This window comes from Eschscholzia californica, unplaced genomic scaffold (genome assembly GCF_041429995.1).
Source record: "Eschscholzia californica isolate CP2 unplaced genomic scaffold, dmEscCali1.0.p SCAF_4, whole genome shotgun sequence".
NCBI classification, from domain to species: domain Eukaryota; kingdom Viridiplantae; phylum Streptophyta; class Magnoliopsida; order Ranunculales; family Papaveraceae; genus Eschscholzia; species Eschscholzia californica.
In genome coordinates this window covers 10772883-10787662 of record NW_028238461.1, presented here as the reverse complement: position 1 = coordinate 10787662, position 14780 = coordinate 10772883, and the positions used below count along the sequence as shown (strand labels likewise).

Genomic DNA, 14780 nt, shown 5'->3' with positions numbered 1-14780 from the left:
TGCTGCTGAAGCAATTACAAGTCAAAGTCTATATCAGAACAATACGAAATCAACAGTTTTCATTTGTAACTTAACCTCCTTCTGTCTCGTGATGGATTGTTAACCTAGGATTTTTTTTCTTTTTGATGAAATCCTTGTTTAGGTATGTTAGAAGCTATTTCCGTAGTCGCTTCTATTATTTTTCTTATGAAATTTGAATATTGGTAATCGCATTCACTGCCCCAAACAGAACCTAAGAAATAATAACTTCCCTTGTGGCTGACACGTGGAAAGAATAGATTGGGTATTCGTCACAAAATCCTATACTTTTTCTTCGACTCTGCAGTTTTGGAGAGAAGCTCAAGGTTAGCCATGGCGGCATCATCTCTCTGCAATTTCCTGTCTTTCTTACTACCCTCAACTCAAAACGAAAAAACACCACCAACCCACTTTCTCTCTCCTCTTTCTTCTTCGTCATCTTCTGATTCTCTCTCTTTTCCTACCCTCTCCTACTCATCTCAAAGCCATGATAATCGACTTAGAGATGGGTACCTTCCATTAATGCCAAAGGAAGAATTTTCTTCCCCGAATAACGATTTCTTGTCTGTAGTTTGTCCTTCTCTTGCTTATTCGAATACCCTTTTCTTCAAATCTGCTTATAATGTTCAAGTCATTGTTGGGGAAGATGAGCCTGAAGAAGCTTTACTTAGAAGGTTTAAAAGAGAGGTTTTTAGGGCAGGAGTGATCAATGAGTGCAAGAGGAGAAGGTATTTTGAGAACAAGCAGGAAGAGAAGAAGAGAAGGACTAGAGAAGCTGCTAAGAGGAATCGAAGAAGGTTAGGGTTTCAATTCATTCTTTTTGTCTAACAAATTTATCATCTCCAATTTTGTGATTCTTATCAGTTTTTGTGATTCCTACAAGTAATAGAACTCAAGATAAATATGTTGTTCTTTTAGTTGTAATAGTCATACATAGCTTGGAAGAGCGGCTAGAGTCTGGGACTATAGGTGTGTATGCTCGAGCCTGGGCTATAGGGTGGTGCTCGAGCCTTGCTATAGGTGCGAGCTTTGTAAGTGTGGAAGCCTTTTGGGTGGGCTCGTGAAGCCTTTGACAGGAACAGAGCCTGAGCTATAGGTGCGTGTTCGAGCCCGGGCTATAAGTGCGTGTTCGAGCCTGAGCTATAGGTGCATGGTCACGGTTAGTAAATGTCAAAGCCTTTTGGGTGGCCTCGTGGAGCCTCTGGCCGGAAGAAAATTCCGTGCCTTTTGGGCTTCAGTATGGGTGTTTAGAGGACAATAACGATAACTGCTAAGGCTCGGGGCGTTACAAATTATTTCTTTCATTTGGGTAAAAGAATTAACATTTCTATGAGAATGGTGTTCCTTAGTTCTTTCGCTCTGTTTATTGAAGTAATACAAAAGGATGTGAACTATAACTTGTATGAGTTTTTCTGTTTTTCTTTTACTAGAAGCACTGACTTTCTTGGTAGCTTGTCGTCACACCCATAAGGTGTGGCACACGTGAATGGCCAGGTTGGCCTACTTGTGCTAGGTCAACGTGAATCTATGCGTAAGTGTCGCAAGGTCGCTAGTGGCAGTTGTGTAATCAAAGTGCCCGTGCCATTGAGCTCTCTTAAATCCATTGAGCTCTCTTTTGTTGCTTGATGTGTTTTTCTTGTTGAGTAGAAGAAATCTTAATCTATGAACGTTTAATGTCTCTAATTTATGTTTTTACGTGACTATCAGACGTCCAAATTGGAGACAACAGCCGACCGACAAACAAGAAGCTTCCGATGAAAAAGGAAAGGCTAAAAAGGACGAAGAAGAGGATAATTGGGAGCTACCCACAGGAGATCTCCCCTATTGAGTACTGATGGCCCATCTGAGACATCATCTTCTCTTGAGAAGTTAGCATTTAATCGATAGAGTAGGATCTGCACCTCGGACTGAAGCGATGATTTCAATACTAGTAATGAACAGTTTGGAACTGACTCGACCTTTTTGTAAAAGAATAGCCTTTCTTGAGTTTAAAACGATATCGTTGTTCTTTTAGTTCTATATTAGAGAAGAGATGACTTGTATTCCTCAGTATTATGTTTGGTTGGTTTCATTTTATAGTAATACATCCCAAAATGCAATTCCAGTAAGTTACTTCTAGGTTAACGATATTCGTCAAACACTGCCTAGACATCCATCCACCAGACTGAGCACACCCCAAAAACTTGCACCATGATATCTTAAGTTCCTAACGCCGTGGAAATTAACAAAAAGAATGGCAAACAAGCCCATAATCAAAAACAAAATACAATCCTAATTCGAGTAATCCATACTTGGTCTACTTCAATACAGAAGCTATAGCTAGAAGTGTTAAAGAACACTGCTGAAAGTTCAATTTGTTAATCAAGCTAAAGAAAAGATCAAAACCAAAACAAACAAATCATAGAGCTAATAATCCCTTCATATTATAAATGGTCTCTGTATGTATAACATAAGATAACAATATAAACGTATCAACGTACATAAGTTCATTTTTCTTTTACCAAGTTGGTGTATAAAATCTAAACTATGTACTTTCTGAAGGATGTTTGCTATATCTGTACCGACAGCACATGCAGTTCAACAAAAAATTTTTTTTTTCTTCCCATTGTCATCAGAGAGACAAGATTAGCCTGACCCTTTCATCTTGCTGCAAAATTTAAACAAGGCTGTCAGCTCAAAGAAGCACAAGACTAAACTTTGAGTGTAAAGGACTAAACTTTGAGTGTACAGGACTGATCCTCATAACTCTAAACTTCACCTGCAAAAGAGAGTGACTTGCTTACAAAAACTTTCAACTCCTTCGTGACTAAACCAGTTCTCGTTCATCTGCAACAAAGAATATAAACCTGGCATCATTCAAGAGAAGCGCAAAATTCAACAGTTCCCTTCAAGAACTTACGAAGTATGGGTAGCCGTCATTTAAGTTAAAATTGTCCGGAGCACTTTCCATAAACAAATCTATAAAATAGAGAACAAAGAAGCCACAATCTTCACTATTTCTCTGTTGTGGCACCTGTAAACAAATATTCATTGCGTAATGAGATTGGAGGAAGAGCTCTAAGATACACAAAAGGAAAAAAAGAAAAGAAAAAAGGCAAAAGAAAGAAGAATATGGTTCACCTTTGGTACCAGTAGAGGAATCTTTTGAATTTCTTTTTTCAGTTCTGGTCTGCCCTCTTCTTTATAGATGTCCAATATAAACCTGAAATTCCAAAATATAGGATATGATGACAAAAGCTATCTCCACGAAGAAAACGACAAGGTAGGACTGGGTAGGAGAATATACTTTCTTATATAAGGTTCAAGCCGCTTTGGATTTGCCATTTCAAGAGAATCTAGTAGCAGCATGCATCGTGTTCTGTTTTCGCATTCCACACTTTCTCCGAAGTGACATAAGATCAAAAGATTCCAATGACCCCTAAAGAACCATTCAAATATATACACTAAATGTTGGATCAAACTGACAATGTGTAAACGAATATCTTAAATGGTCCAATAGTGAAAAAGACCTACCAGCATACAATGGGTATAAATACATATTTTTTTGAGAAAATATGCTTCTTCTTAATCCACGTTAGCACCTTGTTCTTGAATTCCTCTTTTCTAAATAAATCAAACCATAGGCATCCAAGATACGTGAAAGAGTTCTTCTTTTCTTCCGAGAACTTACTCCACAACTTCCTACAGAAAGAATGTAATCAGAATCATAGATAACGAAAGATGCTAAATTTTTTTCACAACAGACGAGTAGACTCACTCAAAGTAGTCCTCGAACATAGTGGAATCTAGCTTCCTACATTGCTTGGGTACTACTACTGACTTCCTCTTGTTAACATTACTCCTCGGCAGCTCAGGTTTAGGAAAGGTGTTTGGATACCTTTTTACAACTTTCCTCTTTGATCGATGACGTCGAGGAACACTATCAAAGAAATCCGGGAGTACTAGTTCAGGTATTTCTACCACGACAGACGCAAGTCTAGTTTTACTACTGGAATATTCCTCAGCACAATCTGCAAAACGATGGCAAGATGATCAACAAAATAATGCATAGCCAAAAAGCCCTAAAGTTTATACTAATATGGTATACCAGAACAGAATTTACACCACAGACCAACCCAAGGACAAATACAAGGCAATCAATGAGAAATGAATAAAGCTCAAGCAAACATACATATAAGGATTAATGTCTAAATTTAGTGTTGTCAAATACGCCAGATGGGCCAGCTCATGGGCTGACTTCTGACAGGTGGGCCAGGCCAACCCAATTGACGCCACTATCTAAATTCTTATACCACTACGTAAAATATGCTGACTTAATATCTGTCCCATATTTTAGATGATATGCCTCGATGGCAAAAGTCCGTAGTAATGACAGTGGAATGTGACATAGAAATAAAAGATATATTATAACACTTATACTCGAATCATTTAAAAGATATATTAGCCCACATAAATTTTGCAAATAGGGTGTTTGCAGTTATATTTAGAGCTGCAAATATTCCGTTTCATAGCAATTACGTAGACAACCTCAAAAGCGTAACTTGGGACATGAATACTCGCAAAATGCAATAGTCACAAAGCATGAGTAGAACTGAATTAACTCAACCACATCATCGTAGATATTAAAGTGGGATCTTAAAAGTTAAAATTATATCTTTAACTAGGTATTCCACGGTCTTTTCTTTCCCGCATTGCATGGATGGTGCTACATTTCAGACTGAATCCTAATCAATGATGTGAATCTGGAATTTGTGTCTACAACAATTGACTATTCCCTTTTTCGGGTTGACAAGTTTAACTATCTCTAGCGAATTTAGAAAATAGAGAATCCTAATTCTCTTTCAAGATGTGTATAGGTAAATTGCTTTATATTAAGGATCATTTAACTACTTATAAAGTGGTTTCACACGAACCAGAAGATTACCTGAACTAGAAGAGTCGATATGGATAACTGCTTCGCTTTCTCCCCTTTCCATGGAGACAAAACCAATGAAGACAAATTACTAGATTCTGATGTATCACCGAAGCTCTACTCTCTTTTCACTATTTTTTCTCTCTCTCCCTCTCTTTGAACAGAAGGTTTTAAAGTTTATTAGGTTGTTCTACTAAGTTCACTTCCAGAGTAACACCTCCACTTTATTTTGCTTAGTTGGCGAGTCTAAACCGGACACGAGGCAGGATAGACAACCTTCCATTTTAAGTCTTGATGGAAGATGATCTAATGAATGATTGTGGCAAAGACGTTCTCCTCAGCACAAAGATCATCTTCTCAATAGTCAATCTATTCCAACACATCTCCCGCTCATCAAAAGTTACTCCAAAATTAACAATAATAGATAGTATCTTTAGAACCGTTCATTTCAGCCAAATTCTACATACTTCAAGGCGTTTAAATGTATAGGGCATGAAATGTATTTATTTGGGAAATCTTCACGACAAGGAGAAAAGTCCAGCAAAAAAAAAAATCTTACATATGAGTGTACTTTGCGCAAGCAATAAACTAGTAAATTTGTCTATTATTTAATTGTGTTCGCTATTTTTCGCATATGAGAAGAAGGAAAGACTGCATCTACTCATAAGTCTTTATACCACATCAACACAAACTATGGAGTTTGCATTGGACCAAAACTGATTTGACTTAGATGTCGTTTGTTTTCTTTAAACCCATATTTGGATGATTGAAGTAGATTCTCGGTACATGACAAATAATTTTAGGATTTTGGTTGCCCTTTCAGACTCTAACTCACATTGCCCTTATAGGGTTTTGGTTAACCTGATTATGGGGCTGTTGAGGAAATCCAACAGAATTACACTATGACTTTGAGTCCAAGTAGAGATTCTCAAAGGGGTGAGTTTAGTCAGAATAATCTCTAGATGAAGATAACTAGACTAGTCATTTCAAACCTCTTAATTCCTAATTGAGAAACTAATTGATAAATGATACAAACCTTAACTATTTGAAAAATGAAAGCAACCAATAAACAATAAAAACCCTAGTTCACTTTCAACATATAAACAATTTACTCCATTCCAAGATCATGAAATATTTCCCACCATAAAAGGATCTTACCCAAAACCCAAACTTAAACCCTGGTTTCACAAAGTAAGGCAAAATCAAACCAAAAAACAGAGAGATACACATAGCTATCAAAAATGGGTAAGTGAATGTAAAAGACCTTTTAGGGAAGAGAATGTCTTCAGAGCTGAAGATATATATATTACCTGAACTGGATGAGTCAATATCGTAGTAAGTAATAGTTTTGCTCTTTCTCCTCCTCATAGATAAGAGTTTATAATCTAGGGTAACTACAGATAATACTGCATTTCCATTACCTCCTCTCTCTATCTTTCTCTGCTTTTCTGGTTCGAGAAAGTTTCAAGTTTTAGCTTTGGCGCGTCCCAGCGGGAGAATAGGTATATGAAAGGCCTTGCACAACCTTCTATACGAGCAACATTACAGAGAAGAAAAAAGAAGCTACATAAGTAGACATACCCTAGACCTAAATTTAACCTCTTGCACATAAACTTAACTTTTAGCCACCGAGCTACAACTTAAAATATTGTTGTTGTTTCCAAACTTACAAAGTCCAAACACAGGAGGCCTTTAATACGTTGGGGCCCAAAGCGCTCGCTTTGGTCGCTTTTGGCCCGGCCCATCCCTGATTATAGTCTCTTCTAAAATTACGCGACATAGAATGCTAAAATAAACAGACGTACGCTATAGGTTCAGACCTAAATGAGAAACGACCATCCATCAAGAGGGTGAGAAAGTCCATCAAGAGAGAGACCGAGTTCATCAAAAAAAAGAAGACGGTTGATTTCTTTTAGTTTTAGAATAGGCTTTGACTTTTAAGTTTTTTTCTCTTAGGTTGATCATTTAGAGCAACATAAATTGTTGATAAAAGACTGCCAAATTTTAGTTAGTTTAGTCTGACCCAATTGACTTTATTAAGTTACATCTAGCCGTCATTCTAAATACTAAAATAATTTTTTTTTCTCTCGTATTCATCTTCTTCATCATTCACCGGTTACGACAGTTGTTGGCCACCACAGGGTTTCGTCTAAAACCCGAAAGAGAGAGGGGGTGTTTTTGCGAAAAGAAGAAAGGAGTTTCAAAATGAATGTCCCCTAAATCTATCTCCATCTAATCTGAGAAACTAGACCATGTCCTCTTAAATTTTACTTCTAACTAGCTCTTTTGTTTAGAGAAAGAGACAGATACTGCTGTTGTAATAAACTTTAATCATTGGTTTGTTCAGATTTACAAAGCAAATCAGAAAAGAAAAGCAAAAAGACAGTAGTCCCCTAAACCATAGGAATTGCTAGAACAGACACTATATTGAACAAGGTCGAAATTACAAAATCATCGTTACAGCTACTTGTTCCAATTATGCTTCCATCAATGTGAACACATTTTTTATCGCGTGAGTTTGAGGAACTGACAACTAAGAACCACGAATTTCACTGTCATTTGCTTCTCTGGGGTTCTTCGGTGGATACAACGCTTTTTCTTCTCTTAGGATCTCGGCTAAGCCCATGTTTCTTCAGGGTCTTGATATAATTCCTCATGAGGGTAAACTTGTTGGTTCCAAGATGATAGAAATAATCCCATGTATATATCCCCGTCTTATGCAAGTCATCAAAAACTATCCTTCACCCAACAATGTCACAATAGTCAATAGGTTAGGAATTGATACTCAGATGTATTAGCAAGTAATGATATCAAAATAGTTACCTTATTCCGTAGTTTCCTACAGGTTCTGCAGACATGATACCAACGTGTTGTCGTCCAAATATAACCTAATGCAGTAAACATGATCAATTCGGATGTAACTACAAATAACACAAAAACGACCTGAAATTGAGTAATTATAGGATAAGCACATAGGATACAACTTCAACGAGCTGAATAAGGGCTTTGGGAAGCTCATCAGTTGAGTCTTGGTGTAACACCCCAAGCCTTAAAAGTTATCGATATTATCCCGCTTTTGACACCCAGACTCAAGCCCAACAGGTATGGGGTTATGTTCTTGGCTAAGGCTCCATCAGCCCACCCAAAAGGCATCGACACTTACTAAGTTTGAGCACACACATATAACTAAAGCTCTAGACGCTCTCCCACGCGGTGTGAGACTATTACACTTTGCAACAAATGGCTTGTTCCCTGAGTCCCCGAGGCCCGAACGCAGTAGCGTTGTCACCCACTGTTAATTAGTTTGTGGGTCACCTAACTCGTACAATATATTCGAATTCGAACTGGTATATTGTTGTCAATGGTGAGAGAAAGTTTAAAGAGGAAACAGTTGCATATGGATTATATATGAGTAGGATATCTTAAGTGAGTTCCATCCATGGTGGGTTTATTCCGCTGTCAAATGACAAAGATATCTCATAATAGTGTTGAAGTTGGGAAATCAGGGCCAAAGAATTATGAAAGAGAACTATATGAAGAAAGTAAGATTATTACCTTTTCACCTCCAATCGATCTAATTTTGCTGTCAGCAGCTGGACTATGTACTCGGAGAAATTCAGCTGACAAACTGAAGATACTCCCATCGGCAAATGCCACTTCTACCTAAAACAAAATGGTTAGACTAGCCGTTAGTTTGTGAAATCTAAATATTCATCCTCATTCTGCTTAGTAGAAAAGAGTGAACGGGAAACCTGAAGCTAGCCAACCAAACGACTATCTTATGATCAAGTTAACAAAACCAGATTCACAATTCATATGAACTCTTCTACTTCTCACCGAGAATTCTCAGTTCTCACTAGCAAATTGATACAAATTCTAATCTAAATTCAAGCTTTAACTTATTCACGAATCCAAAAACATGAAAAGGGTTGATTATCGAATATCCATATATTCTTTCACTTTCCCTTTGTGAGGATCACTATGTTAAGGTATGTCAAGGAAATGTAAGAACAACAACAACAACTTGGGAAAAAGGTTACATCTTTGGCCATTAAATTGATGATTTGTGAAATTGCGTAGGATAAGTTAACCCAATAAATTATACAATTGATTTGAATACTCCTATTTCTAATACTTCACGGAAATCAAGCAAAATGAGTATGACTGTTAACAAGTTCCTAATCAATGTTATCAATAGCAAGGGTTCTTAAACTGGGTACTGACACAGTGACACAGTGACACGTTCGTTTTTCAGGGGAGAACCAAGTTGTAAAATGATATAAACTTATAAATCCCAATTCCCCAATAGAAGAAAAATAGTTTCATAGCATACCCGGATCCGGAAAACTAAAAAGAAACTTCAACTTTTTGTCTTGGTTTCATCTTGCTTCTGATGTTATTGTATCTAGAGTAGAGAGAGAGGGAGCTTACAGAGTTCGGAGGGTGGAGGGAGAGGTTGGTGAGGCGGGGAGGTTGTACAGACGTGTGAAAACTCCATAACGCTCTCCTCAGTGCATACATCATTGCAGTCCACGCTTTGGCACTGGATGTGCGGTTACTCTATTTCAAACAATATCAACATGACCCTTAGGTCGACAGAATCCCGACTGGTTACTTTATTTCAAACAATATCAAAATGACCTTTAGGTCGACAGAATCCCGCGCTTTGGCGAACAGTTAAATCCAAGAAAGACTAATTAGACTTCCGTGGTGTCCCTTTAGGTGTAACCTTTTGAACTAATCTATAGTTACCCCACATAAATCCCGCAAATAGAGTGTTTGCAGTTATTTTTAGAGCTAATTTTTTCTGTATGATTGATAGCAATTAAGTAGACAGCCTCAAAGTATAAGTTGGGATATGAACACTTGCAAAATTCAGTGCAGACAGAGCATGACTAGAATTGAATGAACTCAACCACATCATTGTAGAAACCCAGAGAAGGGCGATAAAAGATAGAACTATATCTTTGAGTAGGTTTTCCATGGCTTCCTCTCACATGAATTGCATTAACAATGCTATGTTTCAATACTGAATCCTAATCAATAATGTGAATCTGGATTTTGTGTCTATAACATATGACCATTCCCTTTTCCGGGTTGGCAATGTTCCTGTCTCATTATCCTTATTCAATCTTACCCCAAGAAGAGAAGGGCACATATATGGTTAACAATTTCTTAAATACATACTTTAGCTATCTCAAACGAATTTAGAAAACAAAAGCACTTCTCCTCTCAAGATTGCATGGACAAATTGCTTCATATTAAGGATCACTTAACTACTTTTAAAGTGGTTTCCCACTTTCACGAAACAAGAAGATCACCAGAATTAGAAGAGTCGAGATGGATAACTGATTTGCGGTTTCCCTTTCCCATGGAGAGAAAACCAATGGAGACATATTACTAGATTGTGATGCATCTCTCTTTTTCCTCTCTCCCTCTCTTTGAACAAAAGGTTTTAAAGTTTATTAAGTTGCTCTTCTACATTCACTTCGAGAGTCACGCCTCCAGTATTATTGGCTTAGTTGGCTTCTCTAAATCGGACAAGAGGCAGGATAAACAACCTTCCATTTTAAGTCTTGATGGCACATGATCTAATGAATGACTGTGGGCACAAGCATTCTGCTCACCACAAAGATCATCATCTTAAATAGTCAATCTATTCCAACACATCTCCCACTCATCAAAAGGTATTCTAAAATCAGCAATAAAAGAATCTTTAGAACTGTTCATTTCAGCCAAATTCTACATACTTCAAGGAGTTTAAATGTATAGGCATGAAATGTTGTTTGTTTAGAACTGTTCGGCTATGTTTTGTTTATAAGAAGAAGAGAGGACTGCACCTACTCTTAAGTCTTAAAATTACATCAACACAAACTATGGAGTTTGCATTGGACAAAAACTGATTTGTTCTAGATGTTGCTTGTTTTCTTTAAAACCATATTTGGATGATTGAAGTAGATTCTAGATACATGATATAATTTTACGATTTTGGTTGCCCTTTCAGACTATAACTCACATTGCCGTTACCGGGTTTTGGTTAACCTCATTATGGGATTCTTGAGGAAATCCCGAGGAATAACAATAGGATGTCGAGTCTAAGTAGATATTCAACAGGTACTAATCCGTCGTTATCTCATTCACATATATAGGATGATAATGATTCACTTAAGGGTTTATATGAAGGCAAATAATCAAGCACACATCGCTGCCTAGGACGATCCGGGCTTCCTTAACATGCTTCAAGCTTGTGGCATACATTTAAAACAATATGACTACTAGTTTGTTTTCTGTGTTGAAATGGTGTATAATTTGGATTGCAAATGTTAGATGGTCTAATTGCTTCACTAAACCTGAGTGGAGAAATTAAACAGACACCTTGAGTGCAGAAAACTATCATACCAAAAAACACTACCAGAGTACATAGTACTCCAAACGATACAACACCCACATCATAAATTTTGATTTCATTACAGAAAATGTACAAACTTACTTTTAGATCTCCAATTGCTTGCTCCTTATCAAGAGCAAGGGTTTCCTAAGTTGGATACTAATAAGTTCATAATTCAGGGAAGAACCAAGCTGTAGAATGAGATAAACTTATAAATCTCAAATCCCCTATAGAAGAAAAAATCGTTTCATGGCATACCCAAATCCTAAAAACAAAAAAGAAACTTCATTTTGCTTCTGATGTTCTTGTGTCTAGAGTTTAGAGAGAGAGAGAGAGGAGCTTACAGAGTTGGGAGGTTGTACGGACGTGTGAAAACTCGATAGACTCTCCTCAGTGGCTCAGTGCATACATGATTGGGTCCGCGCTTTGGCACAGGATGACCCGAGAATCACGACCAACTTAGGTGGATGAACAAGATTTCAGGAGACGTGTGACACCCACTTCTCCTTAAATTATTCTTTTCTAATAATTCAAACAAGATACTGAAAGACTAGTGGTCGGACAAAATATCATTGTTGATGTGAAAGGTTAGCTCGTTTGAGTGGTTGATTTATGACATAAAACTCACATACCCACCGAAACATAATGAAAATAATCTCGAAGAAAATGGGTTGTCTAAAGCCTATGGTGGGCTTAGCCCACTACTCTCAGTTGGTCGACTAAGAGAAATTCCAGTTCAACAAAAAAAAAAGATAGAGAAATTCCGTTAAAGATGTGCCAAAAATACTTTCGTTTTTTTAAGGTGTTCGTTTTTTTTTTTCGTATCCTCCTCTTAAAATAATTTTTTTGAAAGAGAGTATTTCAACATAAAAGCACCTTTAGCACTCCTCAATACATAGAGGCGCCATTAATGTATTTTTTTGTCGCAAAATTCACTAGTGAAAAAAGATTCATAAGTGATAGGAATGTCAATTAAATGTGATGTTAGATGATAAATAATGTAAAATAAATGATAGACAATAATCAAATATATAATATTATAAAGATGGTGTGAGCCAACAACAATTTTCTCTCATCATCACTTTTGGACCTCAATCATCAACTTGATTTTGTTCTATGTACATATACCTCATATATTCATAACTTATTAATAGTGCTCTTAGCTAAGTGGTGGGTCCCAAATAATGCCCACAAAAACATCAAAAAGTTTATATTTTTTTAATTACCTACCTATTTAATTATAAAGATACATTAATAATTTTAGAAAAATAAACTAACTAAAAAATTTGTTTGAAATACAGACAAAATCATTGTAAATAAAAATTATAAAGATAAAGTTTTTAAAAAGAGAAGAAAAAGAAGATTGAAAAATTAATCAAATGAAAGTGGTCTTAATTCATATGCAAGAAAACCATATTCAATGTTTCTTGAATTAAAAGTATTGAATATATTATGCAAAATAAAGAAGATGAATAATATTGTGTATCTTCTTAAGATCTTTCTTGCTTACATAATTGTATGCACGTAATTTATTTAATAAAACTAAAACTAAATTAAGGAAGAGTGTTCTTAATGACTTCATAGTTCATTCCCATTAATTTGCTTAATTAATATGAACAACCCACCTCCCTTAACTTTCTTTTTTATACATGTACTTGTTCATAGCTACTTACTAAGAAGACTTTTACCTTTGGCTTATTGGGTGTTTCTTGAGGCAAAAACTCTACTCCGACTTACTTCGATAAAAAATATTCACAGATATTATTTTTTCTGGCGAAAAAATTTTTATTATAAAAATTGGGTTGCATGAGCTCGGGATGAGAGAGAAGTTGTGAGATGACATCATCTTGAAAATTTGGGGTTTTTCATTTTTCTCTTCACTCTCATCTAGATCTGCAACTCTTTCTACTAAGAACAAACAAATCTTGTTTGATTTTCTTATTTTCTATTAGGAATATAGTCCTGACATTGAAGAACTGAGAGCTTCATATCAAGAGTTTTTCTCTTTATCTTAGAAAGGGGAAAGTAGATCTACACTTTTTCTACCAAAGGCAGGCCAAATCTTGTTTGATCTTTGTCATTTAGGATTTGCTAGAAATATCTACTTATCATTAATCCTTCAAACTCAAGGGCTGCAAGTCTTCGTTTATCAAACTTTGTTGGTTCGTTTTCTTGTTTATTTGTTTATCAAGCTTCGTTAAGTCGGAAGCAATGGCTAGTCATGCCTTTAAATGACTTTCATCTCTCTTGAGTGGGTTTCTCAGATATCTCTTCTTCACTTCTTCCCTTGATTTCTCTTGCCTAACTCAGTTTCTATACATCAAATCTAAGACAAGCTTTATAGTTCTCGACAGATAATGGATCAGCCATATTTTTTGCACTTATTTGACTACTATTATCAAGAAGCCATGATCTCCAGTTTCCCTGTCTCCGGTGCCGACGGAGAGAGCCGGTGGAATTCCGGCAACAACACACGTGTCCAGCTGCCTGGCCCTATGATACTTTCTACTGACATGTGTTCTCTTCCTCTAAATACAGGTGGTGGGCTTTTACCCTTACTGGGCTTGTTACATAATATTGAGCCCACATATTCCTTAAGTCGGAATCAGTTCGCTTACTTTGTGGGCACTCCGTTTGACCCGGGAGAACTAAAAATGATTTGGTTCTTGTATGTTCTGTGTAAACCTTTTGATCCGGTAAACTATTACTGGCTCTTATAGAAACGAGTCAGGTCCCTTCTATTCCGTTTAGCTATGCTATATCAGACTCAACTTTGACATCACTTTTTACTAGTCTTGGTTGTCGACTTCACCAATCATCATTTGCAGCTCGCCTGCAGCTTCTAGTTGGCTTTGCTAAGTCTTTTGGCTTGGGCTTCGCCAGCGACCCTAATTTCCAGGTGTCCAATTGTAATCTCTCTAGATTGTGGTGGGATTTGATTTCTCTATCGAGAGAATACTGGGGGGTAACCTTGGAACCTTCGAGTTTCGTTTTACAGAATTCTCAGGACTTTGTTAAAGTTTTGATTTTCTGGTTCCATCTTGTTCTACTGGTGCGGTTCGAACTTTTTTTGGTTTTGAGATGGTGGTCTTTGTCGGATCGGATAGTAGACAGCTATTCTGACATAGTAAGGTATTGTTCTTCGAAGTATATCTCTTTTCCTCGTACTATGGAGAAGGATCAACTGTCGAAGACTCAGAATGGAGAAAACTGGTTTAAAATTGATTGTAATTTTCGTTTCTTCATGTCTGTTTTCTCTCTTTCAAGTGTTGTAATCGTTTTGCTTCATAAATAATACTACGATTGCACTTTACAAAAAATATGTTATGAGAACAAAACATGGACCAAATCAGTAGCGCGTTGAAATTGACACTATAGTTCTCCGTAAAAAGACCCGTAAATGGCATCTAAACACTTAGACTATACATTAAAGTGAAATTTGATCAAAACTCTCTAAAAATA

General features: G+C 36.6%; 3 protein-coding genes across 12 annotated transcripts; 1 reads left to right on the top strand and 2 right to left on the bottom strand.

Moving 5' to 3' along the window:
• The first annotated feature begins 270 nt into the window (after positions 1 to 270).
• GHS1 (Ribosomal protein S21 family protein) lies at positions 271 to 2067 on the top strand. The gene is made up of 2 exons (XM_086637376.1): positions 271 to 815; positions 1726 to 2067. Exons 1-2 carry the CDS (start codon positions 352 to 354, stop codon positions 1844 to 1846), a joined length of 585 nt encoding a protein of 194 aa, XP_086493502.1. The 5' UTR covers positions 271 to 351; the 3' UTR covers positions 1847 to 2067.
• A 352-nt stretch (positions 2068 to 2419) lies between these two features.
• On the bottom strand, positions 2420 to 6598 carry LOC147542597 (Cysteine proteinases superfamily protein). Of its 3 annotated transcripts, none has more exons than XM_086637372.1 (8): positions 6241 to 6598; positions 3776 to 4028; positions 3532 to 3699; positions 3305 to 3436; positions 3139 to 3220; positions 2918 to 3031; positions 2777 to 2844; positions 2420 to 2665 (listed from the first exon to the last, which is right to left on the bottom strand). In XM_086637372.1, exons 1-8 carry the CDS (start codon positions 6296 to 6298, stop codon positions 2644 to 2646), a joined length of 897 nt encoding a protein of 298 aa, XP_086493498.1. In that variant the 5' UTR covers positions 6299 to 6598; the 3' UTR covers positions 2420 to 2643. The 3 variants fall into 3 exon arrangements, with proteins under 3 accessions (XP_086493498.1, XP_086493499.1, XP_086493501.1); XM_086637373.1 differs by lacking the exon at positions 6241 to 6598 and adding an exon at positions 4943 to 5299; XM_086637375.1 differs by lacking the exon at positions 2420 to 2665 and having other exon boundaries at positions 2773 to 2844.
• A 642-nt stretch (positions 6599 to 7240) lies between these two features.
• Positions 7241 to 12440, bottom strand: LOC147542596 (Myb domain protein). Of its 8 annotated transcripts, none has more exons than XM_086637367.1 (6): positions 11663 to 11777; positions 11421 to 11509; positions 9362 to 9490; positions 8486 to 8593; positions 7754 to 7818; positions 7241 to 7669 (listed from the first exon to the last, which is right to left on the bottom strand). In XM_086637367.1, exons 3-6 carry the CDS (start codon positions 9452 to 9454, stop codon positions 7486 to 7488), a joined length of 450 nt encoding a protein of 149 aa, XP_086493493.1. In that variant the 5' UTR covers positions 9455 to 9490; positions 11421 to 11509; positions 11663 to 11777; the 3' UTR covers positions 7241 to 7485. The 8 variants fall into 8 exon arrangements, with proteins under 8 accessions (XP_086493493.1, XP_086493495.1, XP_086493492.1 ...); XM_086637369.1 differs by having other exon boundaries at positions 11421 to 11465; positions 11663 to 11751; XM_086637366.1 differs by having other exon boundaries at positions 11421 to 11583; positions 11663 to 11742.
• Between the last annotated feature and the right edge of the window lie 2340 nt (positions 12441 to 14780).